Raw genomic sequence first — 17,096 nt, 5'->3', positions numbered from 1 at the left:
TCACCTCACACAACATATTCGGCTAGTATGAATTACACGCAAATTCAACAAGCTACAGGAGAAGGGTCTTGCATTACTCATACAAGGCTTTTATACTCTTCATCTTTTCACAGCTGATTTCAGCTGCCCTTGTCATCTCCTCAGCTTAACCGTGAGTCAAAGGCTAAGCTCATTTCTCAGCAACTTTAGTCCAAAGAAGAAATAAGATCCTTTCTCAGTTTGAAACTGCACTACCCATATTTTCTTTCCGACTACAACTCAGCAGTTTCTTTGGATTTTACTCAAATAATTGACCTGAATTAACTTCTCACTTGTTTAAAAAAAAAAAAAAAAAAAAAAAATCTGCATTCTGAATTCCTTTAAAAGCTCTAAATTACTTTATCAATCTACAAATTATCAATTTACTCCCCTTCAGTGTCATAAAGAAAACGCCATTTTGGCCGGGCATGGTGGCTCAGGCCCGTAATCCCTGCAGTTCGGGAGGCCGAGGCAGGAGGATGTCTTGAGCCCAGGAGTTCAAGATCAGCCTGGGCAACACAGGGAGACCCTGTCCCTATATTTTTTTAAATTAAAAGAAAAAAACCAAAAAACCCACTATTTTAACCACAAAGTTTTCTCTGCAGAGTTTTCTCTGGGCATGTCACTCACAGTCCCTCCTGAAGTGATGAACCTCCAGGCAGCCTTGCCCCCTCACCAGGGCTTATCAAATCAGGCTGGCTCAAGCCTGATCAAGCCCAGGCTCAATCACCTGGCTCAAGCCCAGCCAATCAGATTCTCTCTCTAGATGAATGGTGTTGGACAGTAGAGTTCCATGGTCACGCTGGGCTAGAAGCTGGAATGGCCATTCTTCACTATGTGCTAAAGCAGAGAAAACCAGAGTTTGGACAGAGAGGGAATGACCCCGACTCAGGTACAGAAGGAAATGAGAGATTGCAGGTTGGTTGTTACTGAAAGTGACTTTGTCTATCACATAATTCCCAGTTCAGCTCTCTCTTGAGGCTGCTATACTTCTAGCACTTGGCTTCAGTAAGACATCCTTGTATCCTTTACATATATTTCTATTTTTCCTTAAACCAGGTTAATTATGTTCCTAATTGTTGTAATGAAATGGTGCCTAAGATAGCTGTATGTATAAGTGGTAACTTCCAAACTCCTATTCCATGCTGTATGAAGCAGCAACTTTAAGAAATTAAGAAGTTGGCCAGGCACGGTGGCTCACGCCTGTAATCCCAGCACTTCGGGAGGCAGAAGCAGGTGGATCACCTGAGGTCAGGAGTTCGAGACCAGCCTAGCCAACATGGTAAAACCCCATCTCTACCAAAAATACCAAAATTAGCTGGGCATGGTAGTGTATGCCTGTAATCCCAGGTACTTGGGAGGCTGAGGCAGGAGAATCACTTGAACCCAGGAGGTAGAGGTTGCAGTGAGCCAGGACTGTGCCACTGCATTCCAGTCTGGGTGACAGAGTAAGACTCTGTCGTCTCAAAAAAAAAAAAAAAAAAAGAAGAAATTGAGAAGTTAAAAGTTAAAAAATCAGAAGTGGGGGAGAAGAAGACAGCGGGGAAGAGAAAAAATAATCGGATGAAAGGGTAGCCTTTTAAAAAATGAACGTTAGATTCATTTAAAAACATCAGTACCTTTCATATGATAAGCACTCACTGTGCTAGGCGGTAGGAGATAAAAAAGATGGGGAACTCGTGGTCCTTGCGCCCAGTGAGCACAGTCAAATGAGTAATTGCAATTTAGGATGTGAGGGCCATGTTATTTGAGGTCTACACAATGTATCATGAGTATATGGCCAGGGGAGTCAGGCATTCAGAGACAATTCTTTTTTTATTTTTTTGAGACACAGTCTCCCTCTGTCACCCAGGCTGGAGTATGGTGGCGCGATCCTGGCTCATTGTAACCTCTGCCTCCCAGGTTCAAGCGATTCTCCTGCCTCAGCCTCCCAAGTAGCTGGGATTACAGGCATGCACTACCACGCCCAGCTAATTTTTGCATTTTTAGTAGAGATGGGGTTTCACTATGTTGGACCAGGCTGGTCTCGAACTTCTGACCTCAGGTGATCCGCTCGTCTTGGCCTCCCCAAGTGCTGGGATTACAGGTGTTGAGCCACTGTTCCTAGCCTCAGAGATAATTTGGAGTTGGATGAGAACAGAAAGGTGGGAAACACTAAACAAATAAGCGTTAAAAACCATTTGCATCAGTGGCAGCCAGAGAGAATAAACTTCTGCAGATTGCAAAGATAACAAAGCCAACGATGGCAACACGAGACCATTCAACAATTAGTTCAGGAAGGAAGTTTCTGGAGGTCGGAGTCCGCTCAATTTGGCCTTGCATCATAAAGGTACTTAAACCATACTATCTCAAATAGCATGGTCAAAGCAAAATAATTCTTTCAGTAGTCATGATCTCACAGATTACATCTTAAGAGTGAATAATAAAATAAGAATTCATAATATTAACTGCAAAAGATATTTTGTTATTTCAGGAAACTGAAAGACATGAGAAATATTTTATATGAAATGTTAAAAGAATAAAATAATCTTGTAATACTTTCTAAAAACAAAAAAATATATAAATCATATGCCAATATAGTACTTTTGAAGTGTCTGAACTGCTATTCCCTTCTAGGAATGTATTCAAATGTAATCATACAGACCACAGAAAAACCCCACATAAAATATTTTAGACAGCGTAACAAAAAAAATCAAGAGCAGGCCGGGTGTGATGGCTCATGCCCGTAATCTCAGCACTTGGGGAGAACACGGCAGGCAGATCACCTGAGATCAGGAGTTCAAGACCAGCCTGGCCAACATGGTGAAACCCCGTCTCTACTAAAAAATGCAAAAAAATTAGCTAGGCATGGTGGCAGGTGCCTGGAATTCTGCCTACTCAGGAGGCTGAATTGCTTAAACCTGGGAGGCGGAGGTTGCAGTGGAGCGAGATCACACCACTGCATTCCAGCCTGGGCAACAGAGTAAGACGCTGTCTTAAAACAAAACAACAACAACAACAAAAAAATCAAGAGCAAGGTAAACATCCAGTAATAAAGATAATAATATTATACTGCTGTTGAAATATTATTTGATGAAATGCATCTTAGCCACTAAAAAGAATAAAGACAATGTAATAACAGGATGAAATAGTCAAGTCAGAAAAAGGATATAAAATTTTGTGTATACTCTTAATTAGAGTAGTACATATAAAAGAAAAGCTTATAAAACTTCAGAAAATATGGAAAAATGGTAATGTTCACGTTACTTTGTAAGATAAATAAGTAGTTTGTTTTCCCAATTTTTGGAGGTCAAGTTGTCCTATCTGTAAACTTAAAACACCCCTTCTTTTATTCTCTTAAGTGTTAGAAATAAAATGTAAACTTACTTCATCAGAAGCAGATCGAAGACACTGGACAGCAGCCTGTTTTTTCATTTCTTCTAGAGTTAGATCTGAACATTTTTTCTTACTCTTTCCCCATTTCTTATAAGCTCCTTTTTCCCAGCCCAGGAAGATGTCATTCTCCTGCAATGAAATTGCACCAGGTTAAATGACCAGGGCTAACATGGACACTACTATATTCCATCTACCACACATACTCAGTCACAAAAAGGCCTCTTGCATTTCCATACGAATTTTAGGATCAGCTTGTCTATTTCTGCGATGAAGGGAGCTGGGATTTCAAGAGGGATTGTACTGATTCTGTAAAACAACTTAGGGCATACTGCCATCTTAACAGTATTGTTTTCTGATCACAAACATGGGATGTTTTCTATTTATTTAGGTCTTCTTTGATTTCTTTCAAAGACGCTTTATAGTTTGCACAAGTCTTGCACTTCTGTCAAATTTTTTCTTAAGCATTATATTCTTTTTCATACTATTGCAAATGGAGTTTTTTCTTAATTTCATTCCTTAGGATTTTCTCTATATTCTATACAAGATCATGTCATATGTGACTACAGTCTTACTTCTTCCTTTTCAATTTGGATGTCTTTTCCTTACCTAACTGCCCTGTTAATGCTGATTTATAATAAAAGTTTGTGTATTTCATCTTTGAAAATGTCTTCACACAAATAGAAATTGCCAAATGCTGGTATTAATCACAAGCATGAGTTTAACTGAACATAATTTGGTTAGAAGGCACTTACAGAATTCTTTTAAATTCGTATCTTGATATTTGCCTTCTAGCATGTCAGTATATTGTAGATTAATACTAAGGAATGAAAGTTAATGAAAGCTCCTTGCTAACTTAAGTAGGCAAACAGATTTTGAGATAAAGAAATTTCCTTTGCACTGTGTATCAAGGTATGAAAAGTGCTGCTGGAACAGCAGTTGGAGCCTGGACAACTTATTCATGATAAATTTGTGTGGGGATGGAGATTTCACTTCGTTTTAACTTTTGAAAGAATAAAAAAACGTATGAAGCAGCCTGACATTTTTATGATTCAAACAATGTTAGAGTGAGTTTATCACATTATAAATTTTGTATACAAGTTCTGTTTTGCCTTGTAATTTTGGGTTGAATTAAGAAACATCAAATCGGTAGCAAAAGTTACATAAACAATAGTATATTATACACACTTGTTTTTGCATTCTGTTATTTATACTTATATGTGAGAGGTCCCTCATGCTATTTTTTTTCTGGCTTAAGGTACTGTGTTAATGTATCATAACTTAACCAAAATTTAACAGCACTGAACTGTTAATCACAGTTTAAAGACATGAGTACAAAAAGAGCCGAGATGTTTCTATTTCACTTATTGTTATCCTTGTAGTCTCCTATCCTGTACTATTAAAAGTCTACTTATGGCTGGGGGCGATGGCTCATGCCTGTAATCCCAGCACTTTGGGAGGCAGGGGTGGGTGGATCACGAGGTCAGGAGTGTCTCAAAACAAAAAAAAAGTCTGCTTATACATAAATATAAAATATGAGACATTTCTCAAATAGTTACTCAGAAAATCCTAATCTTAAAGAAAGAACATAATTATCAAGTACCAAAAGCGGATACAACTAAAGAACTCCCCAGCACGAGAGTCTATTATCAGGTACTTTTCTAGACACTACAGGGAGGTCACGTAAGGCTAGAGTTCTGGTTGACTTTCCTATGCTGTCTCTATCAAAAGGGAGACTGGGAACTGGGGGAGAAAAAGGACACGCCACTTGGAAATCCATCAGCAGTCACTGGAGGCTCGCTGCTGAGCGTACGCCCCTGCCTAGCAGTGCCTAAATGACCAAAACCACAATGTGTCCGCGTGGGATTAACACTACCCCCATCATCCCCCTTGGGCCACAAAGACTGGCCCCGAGAGAGGCACGTGGCCAATCAGAAATGCACATTTCATGGTTCTTGCTGGGAATGTAGAGAACATGACCTCTGGACAGCGTGTGAGAATATGATCCCAGAAACATGCTCATTGTCACTGCCCTTTACCCTATAAGGAGCTGGTTGCAAAACCAAGCTGACAAAAAGTGGTAGGCAGAGAGGCAGAGCAGAAGCCTGAATGACACTGGGAAGCTCTGAATCAAACCTAGCAGGGGCCAGCCCAACGTCTGGACTTTTAGTTATTGAAGCCTTTTTTCCCCCTTCAGCCAATTTAGGCAAAACTTTTGGTGGCTTGTGAATTAGATACAGTCAGATTCTGAGAGCATTCAGTAATAATCTACTGATCTATTACTCAAAAGAACCCCTATTTGCCCCTAAAAGATGAGCCACTCCAATCAAACAAGCATAATTTCAGGTTAACTATATTCCTGTTTTTCCTACTAGGTCTTCAGCCCACAGTGATGACCTCCTCACTGACCTCCCTGCCTTCAGTGGCCCAAGCCCATCTGCCCACTGCTATGCCATTAAGTCCTGCTGGCTAAATAGATCTACAGGTCTTTTGTCTCTAGGACATAACTAGAAATGCCCTCGCACAGCACATCAGTCTCTTCAGGGCCTGTTTCCCACGGGCCTGCCCCACTCTGACCTTCGACTACCCACTCCTGACCTTACAGCACCAGGCCCCTCCTACTTCTGTGTCTTTGTACACACTATTCCTTTGTTCTTCCTTCAAGGTGATTCCTACACTGGCAGTTGTCACTCAGGGACCATCCCTAGTTCTCTCTGTATTGATGCATTCACATTTGCACATAAAAGCAGAAATGTCAGTTTTTAAACATGGAATATTATATTCAAAACTTCTCTATTCCATGAGAACATTTTACACACACACAAAGTGTTAATGGTGTCTTGGGAAGTATATGAATTTGTGTACCAATCGTTAGCACCAATTCTCACTCTGAAATTATTTTCATATTCCTTATGTGTATAATTTTATATATTTTCTTCTACCTAGCGTAAGTGCTAATGCAAAATCTAAACCTGATGGCAATGGGAAAAAAATTTAATCAATTTTCATATAAAAACTAAAACTAATCTTATTAATCAAGGTCATTCCTAGAAGCTTGAGAGGAAGAATTCTTAGCTTTATTTTTTATTTCTGAGACAGAGTCTTGATCTGTAACCCAGGATGGAGGGTAGTGGTGTGATCTTGGTTGATTGCAACCTCTGCTTCCCAGGTTCATGAGATTCTCCTGCCTCAGCCTGAGTAGCTGGGATTGCAGGCGTGCGCCATCACACCTGGCTAATTTCTGTATTTTTAGTGGAGATGGGTTTTTGCCACGTTGGCCGGGCTGGTCTTGAACTCCTGGTCTCAAGTGATCCGTCTGCCTCGGTCTCCCAAACTGCTAGGATTACAGGCGTGAGCCACCTCACCTGGCCAGCTTTATTTTAAATGTATCAATTCATTAACTATCAAAAACATGTATTAGCTTCAAGCAACCTTTATAACAATTTTGAAATGGACTTTGTCTCAAAAAAAAAAAAAGCTGCTTTGAAAGTACAAGTCAGTTCCACCTCAACATCAATCCTCAGGGGTAACTATTGTCAACAGTTGGCATATATCTTAACAGTTTGTTTGTTTGTTTGTTTGTTTGTTTACAGAGTCTCTGTCGCCCAGGCTGGAGTGCAGTGGCGCCATCTCGGCTCACTGCAAGCTCCACCTCTAGGGTTTATTTATTTATTTATTTATTTATTTACAGAGTCTCTGTCGCCCAGGCTGGAGTGCAGTGGCACCATCTCGGCTCACTGCAAGCTCCACCTCCAGGGTTCACACCATTCTCCTGCCTCAGCCTCCAGAGTAGCTGGGGCTATGGGCGCCCGCCACCATGCCCAGCTAATTTTTTGTATTTTTAGTTGAGACGGGGTTTCACCATGTTAGCCAGGATGGTCTCGATCTCCTTAGCTGTGATCTGCCGCCTCAGCCTCCCAAAGTGCTGGGATTATAGACGTGAGCCACCGCACCCGGCCAACAGATTTATTTTAAATGTGGAATTTATCCCACATAGCAGAGCATATACAATGTAAATGTACAGTTTTAAGAATAATAATATATCTATCAGGTAACAGTCAGACCTAGAATACTCCCAGTAACCTTAGAAGCCTCATGTGTCAAAAGCTATCTTTAGGCTGGGCATGGTGGCTCACGCCTATAATCCTAGCAATTTGGGAGGCAGAGGTGGGCAGATCACTTGAGCCCAGGAGTTTGAGAACAGCCTGGCCAACATGGCGAAACTCTGACTCCACAAAAAATACAAAAATTAGCTGGGCATGGTGTTGCACACTTGTAGTCCCAGCTACTTGGGAGGCTGAGATGAGAGGACTGCTTGAGCCTGGGAGGTGGAGGCTGCAGTGAGCAGAGATCAGGCCACTGTGCTCCAGTCTGGGTGACAGAGTAAGACCCTGTCTCAAAAAAAAAAAAAAAGCTATCTTTGTTATCCTCATACTTACTAGTTTGGGTAAGATCTTTTAGAATGGAGATAATTTTTCTCAGAATGTGAAAGGTATTGCTCCATATGCTCTCAAATGCAACACTGTAAGTTAGAAATCCTAATTCTACAGAATGGGAGAAAATTTCTGCAATCTACCCATCTGACAAAGGGCTAATATCCAGAATCTACAAAGACCTCATATTTACAAGAAAAAAACAATCCCATCAAAAAGTGGGCAAAGGGTATCAACAGACACGTCTCAAAAGAAGACATTTATGCAGCCAACAGACACATGAAAAAATGCTCATCATCACTGGCCATCAGATAAATGCAAATCAAAACCACAATGAGATACCATCTCACACCAGTTAGAATGGTGATCATTTAAAAGTCAGGAAACAACAGATGCTGGAGAGGATGTGGAGAAATAGGAACACTTTTACACTATTGGTGGGACTGTAAACTAGTTCAACCATTGTGGAAGACAGTGTGGTGATCCCTCAAGGATCTAGAACTAGAAATACCATTTGACCCAGCCATCCCATTGCCGGGTATATACCCAAAGGATTATAAGTCATGCTGCTATAAAGACACACGCACACGTATGTTTACTGCAGCACTGTTCCCAACAGCAAAGACTTGGAACCAACCCAAATGTCCATCAATGACAGACTGGATAAAGCAAATGAGGCACACATACACCATGGAATCCTATGCGGCCATAAAAAAGGATGAGTTCATGTCCTTTGCAGGGACATGGATGAAGCTGGAAACCATCATTCTCAGCAAAATATCACAAGGACAGAAAACCAAACACCGTATGTTCTCACTCATCAGTGGGAGTTGAACAATGAGAACACGTGGACACAGGGAGGGGAACATCACACACTGGGGCCTGATGAGGGGTGTGGGGCTGGGGGAGGGACAGCATTAGAGATATACCTAATGTAATGACAAGTTGATGGGTGCAGCAAACCAACATGGTACATGTATACCTAAGAAACAAACCTGCATGTTGTGCACATGTACCCTAGAACTTAAAAGTATACTACTAATAAAAACAAATCCTAATTCGTTGGGCAAGGCTTGTTTTCTCTTTGGAAAAATCGTAGCTGCTTCTTTGTCCTTGGTGGTCTAAAATCTCAAAACCAAGCACCTTGACACAGTGGTAGTTCTATCATCAAGAGAGTGATGCTTCTTCCCCTTGAACCTGTGTGGGCTCCAGTCGGCTCAACTAACAGAGTGCAATGGAAGTGATTCTAAGTGACTTTCAAGGCTGGGTGGTAAAAAGGCCTTAAGCTTCTACCTGATTCTCTTGGGCTACTCGCTTTGAGGGACCCAGCCAACCACATAAGCCTAGCTACCTCCTGACCCACATGAAGAGGCTCTGGTCAACAATCCCAGCTGCATCCAGCCCTCCGGCACACCTGCCAAGGTGACAGACATGTCAGTAAAGCTATCTTGGGCCTTCTAGCTCAGCCCATCTGTCAGCTGAGTACCAATGAGTGACCTTGGGTGAATCACCCAATTGAGCCCTGCCCAAATTCCTTACTTACAGATTCTGTCATGTGATAGTGTTGTTGTTGTTGTTTTAATGCTACTAAGTTTTGGGGTAGTTTCTTAGGCAACAACACTCTTATCACAAATAAAAGTATTTCTTTTGTACTAAACGACTCTCTTTTAAACTCAAGAGCATCACCCCTAGCCTCCCATTATACCTTTTACAGTGAACAAATCCAGGTTCATTCTATCTATATGCACCATCAAAAGATTTTTACTTTAGTTTCCTAAAATTTGTTTTTTTAACCTGGTCATCATGTCACAAAAAATAACGGTAATTGCCACTGGAATTTGTCAGTCTTAAAGAATACCCTTCCAAGGGACTCAATTGCGTCAAAGGTAATAATTACATCCAGAAATATTATAGTGACCATGTTTGCTGAACACATAATTAGGATATATGGCAGGGCGAAATATTTCAAATTGAGATTGTTAGGGTAAATGTTGGAAATACCGTATCAGCAGCTTATCTCTGCCTCTAATAAATGCATTAGCCTACCTGCTAGAAGAGGAGTAGTTAATAGGAAAATAACTATTTGAAGGAAAGGTTTGTATGAATAGTATGAATAGCAATAATAGCAATAGCTGTCAATGTTTACTGAGCACTTACTTTATGTCTAGTATTCCTCTAACTATATTATCAGTACATAAAATGATGCCTGGCACCTATATGGTCAATAAATGAATCTCCTTTAATCCTCAGTAATGATATCAGATATGCACATAATTTGTACAATTTATAAATGAAAAGACAGCTGTAGTGCCAGCTACTTGGAAGGCTGAGACAGGAAGACCCTTGAGCCCAAGAGATTGAGGCTGCAGTGAGCTCTGAGAGACTCTGCACTCCAGCCTGGGTGAAAGAGCAAGACCCTATCTCTAAAATAATAATAATAATAATAATAAGGAAATGGAGAGTCAGGCACAGAGATGTTAACTTGTCCAAGTCAGTGGTCTAAGTTGGAAAGTAAAGAAGGTGGGGTTAGAACCCAGGTCTTCAGACTCCATCCAAGGCCTACGTTCTTAACAATGTGATACTGACTTACAGTAACGGGGGAATCTCAAAAGGGAGAGAGAGAACAGGAGGCTGGGGGTCTGACAGTCGCTTGGGATAAAAGTCAAGGTGCTATTAAAGGAAATTTTGGTCTGGGTCAGTGGTACAAGTTTTTTCACCCTGTAACCCTTCTGATACCTCCTGCTTAATTCTTCATGAATTATTCAGTGATGTATACGCTATTTCATACCCACCACCCAGAATGGTTTTGTCACTATGGGAGTCAAAGTGAATACTAGCATGTATATATTCTTCCATCAGTAGCATAGACACATTCTTTTTCTTTTCTTTTTTTTTTGAGATGGAGTCTCACTCTGTTGCCTAGGCTGGAGTGCCGTGGCACAATCATGGCTCACTGCAGCCTCGACCTCCCCGGGCTCAGGTGATCCTCCCACCTCAGACTCCCAAGTAGCTGAGACTACAGACACACACCACCATGCCTGGCTAATTTTTGTATTATTTGTAGAGACAGGGCTTCTACATGTTGCCCAGGCTAGTTTCAAACTCCTGGGCTCAAGCAATAGCATGGAATAATTCTTAGGAAGTTTTCAGGGATAGGGAAGGTTCTAGAAAGATACTCCTGGCTTCCTTCCTGGAGCTCTGAAATGCTGATTTGAAATAAGAGAATAAAAATAGGAAGTGTTGTTTAAATGCAAAAGACAATGCTTGTGATGTAGAAAGTATTTAATTAAAGTCTATTGAATAAATGTTTGTTGAAATACAGTGTATGCAGTGACACACACGAGGAGCGCTTTATGGTCAGACTTTTATAGTTCCTATAGTTACAGATTCTAATAAACTCTAACAGGAAACACCGCAGATGCTAGCTTTCCAAAAGCGAAACGCTGAACAGGACACGCTATAGGAGTGTGTTACAAATAGGCTGAAGGAGCAAATGAGCTTCGCTGAGTGAAGAGGGGATGAGTCTCGCCTAGCAATCAGGCCTGGGATTATTATTATACAACCTGTGGGCAAGTACAGATAATGTAATCATCCAGTTACGTTTCTAGAAGGATGGACTCTGAGCTAGAAGATACAATTTGATTAGGGGATTTAAAACTAGCAACAGTAACTTCTCTGCAGGGCAGGCCCCAGTGTGTGATTATGGGGTCTACACCCACTCCTAGCATGCTTCCCTCCTATGCATAAGTCACTGCCTGAGAAAGAAGCATATGGCTATCCATTTGTCTAATACGTATCTGAGCCTCTTGTGTATTCCAGGAACTGTTTTAAGGGCTGGAAATCCAACAGAAAACAGCAGAAAAGGTCCCCAACTTTGGCTGGGCATGTGGCCCACTTCTGTAATCCCAGCACTTTGGGAGGCCAAGGCAGGCGGATCACTTGAGGTCAGGAGTTGGAGATCAGCCTAGCCAACATGGTGAAACCCCATCTCTACTAAAAATATAAAAATTAGCCGGGCATGGTGGCGGGCAACTGTAATGGCAGCTAATCGTGTGGCTGAGGCAGAAGAATTGCCTGAACCCAGGAGGTGGAGGTTGCAGTGAGCCAAGATCACGCCACTATACTCCAGCCTGGGTGACAGAGCAAGAGTCCCTCTCCAAAAAAAAAAAAAAAGAATTACATAATTACATATGCCAGTAGGAGAGACATAGTTAAATCACAAGTAATCATATAATTTCAGGTAATAAAAAATGTCATGAAGAAAAATAAAGCAGGTAAGAGGGTTAAGAATGGGAGGCTTCTATTTTAAATACAGTGGGTCAGGGAAAGACTGAGGATAAGACAAAATACATATCAAAACCAAACTATGCCATTAAACAAATAAATACTCTCTGTTAAAAAGTAATTGGTGGCAGCACAACTCTCTTGCCCAGATTAACTAGAAAAGCCAGTAGTGACACAAAGCCAAACCAAACCCACATCACCTGCTCCAGGGCATCAGAGCCCTGCAGAGGTGCCAGGCCTTGAGAAGACAGTGAATGCCAAGGGCAGGGTAGGTGTGGGCACAGGGCACTGACATCTGCAGCTGCTTCCTTCCTGGGGAAATGTGCTGACCTTGGTCCAGGCCAAGAGGCTGAGAAAAAGGTGGCCCTTCAAAGAGGCAAAGAAAGCAGCAGAAGAGGGAGAGAGCCCGAGACACAGACGCCAGGAGCCAAGGAAGAAGAAGGGGTCGGAAGCAGAGGCCACTTTGCTGGACTCCCGTCTGAACATCCAAGGAATTCTGAAGCTGTGTGGGACACAAGGTGGGCTTCTGGGTTGCCAGTCATCTTCTATTTCTGTGCGTGGTTATAGTTACAGGGATGTGATCTTTGCGAAAATTCATCAAGTTGTACATTTTTCTGTGTGCATTTTATGCCTCAATAAAAAGTTTAGGGGAAAAAACCTCTTATTCTCGTACAGAATCCATGGTTGTTCTCTATCTGGAACAGTTAGTAAAGTTCTGGGAGTCCTAAGATCTAAAAAAGAAAATGTAACAGTCCAACAACACCTAAAACCATCACTCAGATGAAGGGGCCATCACCAAAGGATAATTTTTGAGGCGATCTGCAAAAAAAACTCCTAGAGAAAGAGAACAAAATCGGTCGGGCGCAGTGGCTCACGCCTGTAATCCCAGCACTTTGGGAGGCCAAGGCCTTGGGTGGATCACGAGCTCAGGAGATCGAGACCATCCTGGCTAACACGGTGAAACCCCGTCTCTACTAAAAAAATACAAAAAACTAGCCGGGCGAAGTGGCGGGCGCCTGTAGTCCCAGCTACTCCGGAGGCTGAGGCAGGAGAATGGTGTAAACCCGGGAGGCGGAGCTTGCAGTGAGCTGAGATCCGGCCACTGCACTCCAGCCTGGGTGACAGAGCGAGACTCCGTCTCAAAAAAAAAAAAAAGAAAGAAAGACAACAAAATCATTAGAAGGGATAATACTAGAAAACAGTTTATTTGAAGACTGTATCCTAGAATGCAGTACAATCAGGGAATACATCCTACAACTTAGAGACCAGTAATAGATTAGAAAAACAAAGTATTACTAACATGGGCAGCAAAGCAAGACCTCATCTCTACAAAAAACAAATTAGCTGGGCATGGTGGTGCACACCTATAGTCCCAGCTACTTGGGAGGCTGAGGTGGGAGGACTGCTTGAACCCTGGAATTTGGTGAGCAATGATTGTGCCACTGCACTGCAGCCTGGGCAACAGACTGAGACTCTTGTCTTTAAAAAAAAAAGAGAGAGAGCTGGGCATGGTGACTCACGCCTGTAATCCTATCACTTTGGGAGGCCAAGGCGGGTGGATCATGAGGTCAAGATTTCAAGACCAGCCTGACCAACATAGTGAAACCCCGTCTCTACTAAAAATACAAAGATTAGCCAGGCATAGTGGCGCACGCCTGTAATCCCAGCTACTTGGGAGGCTGAAGCAGGAGAACTGCTTGAACCCAGGAGGCGGAAGTTGCAGTGAGCCGAGATCGCACCACTGCATTCCAGCCTGGGCACCAGGGTAAGACTCTGTCTCACAAATGAAAGAAAAGAAAGAGGGGAGGGGAGGGGAAGGGAGGGGAAGGGAGGGGAGGGGAGGGGAGGGGTGGGGAGGGGGGAAGGAAGGAAGGAAGGAAGGAAGGAAGGAAGGAAGGAAGGAAGGAAAAGAAAGAAACAAAGCACTACTTTGTACAAAGGTAGTTAGACAGGACTTTTTTGGGGTGGCTCAGCACAGTATTCTGTATTTCCCTTGGAGAATCATCCTCTCCAATTCTTAGTCCTTGTGGTTCCAGGTGCTTGTACCCCAGCCACCCAAGTCTTGTCACTGCAGAGGTCAGGTCAGGAACAGCTCCATAGCAAAGCTGACCTATTAGGATGAGAAGCCTGCTCTTTCTGCTGGACACACATACACAAAAAAAGGGTGTGAGTCTGAGCTCACAGCAGGCAGGGTAGAGGTGAAGCTTGAGAATAAAGAAAACAGGCCAGGCATGGCAGCTCACACCTATAATCCCAGCACTTTGGGAGGCCAAGGTGGGTAGATCACTTGAGGCCAGGAGTTCAAGACTAGCCTGACCAACATGGTGAAACCCTGTGTCTACTAAAAATATAAAATTTAGCCAGGCGTGGTAATGCATGCCTGTAATCCAGCTACTCAGGAGCCTGAGGCAGGAGAATCACCTGAACCCAGGAGGTGGAGGCTGCAGTGAGCCAGGGTTGCCTCTGCACTCTAGCCTGGGCAACACAGTGAGTGCTCCATCTCAAAAAAAAAAAAAAAAAAAAAAAAAAAGACAACAGAGAAGGCAAGGTAAAAGATGGGGTACTGATTTTACTGTAGGTCCTGGATCAAGTTGCCACTGGGGTCAGCGCTGATTCCCAGATATTTCAGTAAATGCTCCAAAATTTACTAGCTGTGTGGCCTTGGGCAAGCTATTTAACCACTGTCAGTATCTCCACCTATGAAATACAAATAATAACAGGATGGTGTAAGGAGGATTAAATGAGTTACTGTGAATGGAAAATGAGTGCCTGCAACAGCGGCTGGGACACAGCACATGATATACATGTGTTTGCTTTTACTATTACTTCTGTTTAAGCCAGACCGAGCTGGGTTTTCTGTTATCATCACAGACTCCTAATAATAATAATAATAATAAACAAAGAATGCATTATGCTGAGAACATCAATGTATAACAATACAAGAAAAGGTTTAATAAACTCTCAATTGGTAGTTTAATTAGCTATGAAGGAAACGAAAGCATATTTGGGGTTATAAGAACAACAGTGAAAGCCACCTCATCTGCTAGTGTATCCCTTCCCACCTGTGACAGATCATGGGGAGATCTGCTGCTGACTATCAATCTAGCACAACCTCTAGGCAGGAAAAGTTAACTCCATTTAAAGTTATAATGTTACTGAAGTTCTTCTTTTAGTCATTTTTGAGTAAAACTGTAAAATGTTTTAAACAAATGTAACAGATGTGTTGTAAGATGTACAGGATCTAGGCTTAATGCTCCAGGTCACCAGTCAATACACATTGCCATGCCATTCACTTTCAGGCTGTGGGAGCTTAATACTTACTTTCGAGGTTTGGCTTGCAGACTGAATAAGGCAATCCTTATACATGAAGTGGCTGGCGCTGCATCTTACATGCTGTAATGTTCCTTATGTGACTAGGCTACTAATTTTTAAAAGATGGAAGGCACTGTAGTAGAATGTCAACTACTAAATGTAGAGGGGAAAACTGAGTTAGAAAAATCACCATTTTTCAACCACCCAACTAATAACTGATTCAGGCAAGGACATCAATGGATGGTAAAAGTATCAAAGTCTCCCTGCACAGATCGCTTATTCATTACAAGGAGAAACCTGGTGGACACCATCTGAACCATGAGGAACCAAGTCAGCGTCTCCAAGAATGAAAAAGACTGTTGTCACTGGCCCTCTGATGTGATATGCAGAAAAAAAGGAAACATCATTATGCAACGCTACTACCATAAACGCACAAGCCAACTCTAAACACGAGGAAATACCCAACAAACCCAAATTAAGGGATGTTTTGCAAAACTGGCCTGGACTCTCCAAAAGTGTCAATGTCATGAGACACAAAGGACAAACAAGGAATTATTCCAGATGAAAGGAGATTAAGGAGATGTGGCCATTAAAGTCGATGCATAATCTCAAACTAGATACTAGATGAGGGAGAAAACTGCAGTGAGAAACAATATCAGGACAGGTGACAAAAACTGAGTATTGACTGTATATCTGACAATAAAGTTTTATCCTAATTTTCCTGAATTTTGTAATTGTAATATGACCAAGGGAAAGTCTTTCATCTTAAAAAGAACATGTGGGCCGGGCGCAGTGGCTCAAGCCTGTAATCCCAGCACTTTGGGAGGCCAAGACGGGCGGATCACAAGGTCAGGAGATCAAGACCATCCTGGCTAACACGGTGAAACCCCGTCTCTACTAAAAAATACAAAAATCTAGCCGGGCGAGGTGGCGGGCGCCTGTAGTCCCAGCTACTCTGGAGGCTGAGGCAGGAGAATGGCGTAAACCCGGGAGGCGGAGCTTGCAGTGAGCTGAGATCCGGCCACTGCACTCCAGCCCCAGCAACAGAGCGAGACTCCGTCTCAAAAAAAAAAAAAAAAGAACATGCTAGTTAACTCAGAGAGGTCAGCATGAAGAGAAGACAGAAATAAAGCAAAAGTAGAAGATGAAGAGAAGTGGGTTAAAGGGTACAAAGGGTACAAACACACAGTTAAACAGGAGTCACTTCTAGTATTCAACAGTATGGTAGGGAGACTATAGCTAACAATATTTATTGTATATTTCAAAATAGCTAGAAAAGAATTGGACTATTTCCAATACAAAGAAAAGATAAATGTTTAAGGAGATAGGTTATAACTCAAATACCCTGACTTGATCATAACGTCTTATATACATGCATCAAAACATTACAATACTCCACAAATATGTACAACTATTATATATCAATAAAAAAGAAAGCAAACGTGTGAAAATACTAACAATTGGTGACTGAAGAGAACATGAGAGTTCTCTGTACTATCCTAGCTATACTTCTGAGGTCTGAAATTACTTCATTTTAAAAAGTTACATTTATTTATTTTTTAAGAGACAGAGTCTCGCTCTGTTTCCCAGGCTGGAGTACAGCGTCACGATCACTGCTCACTGCAGCCTCCAACCCCCAGGCTCAAATGATCCTCCCACCTCAGCCTCCCAAGTTGC

At 42.1% G+C, this 17,096-nt stretch overlaps 1 protein-coding gene across 7 annotated transcripts in view; it reads right to left on the bottom strand.

Moving 5' to 3' along the window:
* The window catches only part of KIAA0232 (KIAA0232 ortholog), a 100,415-nt gene that overhangs the window by 39,229 nt on the left and 44,090 nt on the right, over positions 1–17,096 (bottom strand). For 6 of the 7 annotated variants that reach the window (XM_023206866.3, XM_023206863.3, XM_023206864.3 and 3 more), the window contains one exon: positions 3,385–3,522. In XM_023206866.3, coding sequence (XP_023062634.1) covers positions 3,385–3,522 — 138 coding nt within the window. Of the gene's footprint in view, positions 1–3,384; positions 3,523–17,096 lie in introns of those variants that run through there. The other variant, XM_023206868.1, reaches the window with a different exon arrangement.

This window comes from Piliocolobus tephrosceles, chromosome 3 (assembly GCF_002776525.5).
Source record: "Piliocolobus tephrosceles isolate RC106 chromosome 3, ASM277652v3, whole genome shotgun sequence".
Taxonomy (NCBI): domain Eukaryota; kingdom Metazoa; phylum Chordata; class Mammalia; order Primates; family Cercopithecidae; genus Piliocolobus; species Piliocolobus tephrosceles.
This window is presented reverse-complemented; position numbering and strand designations above follow the sequence as displayed.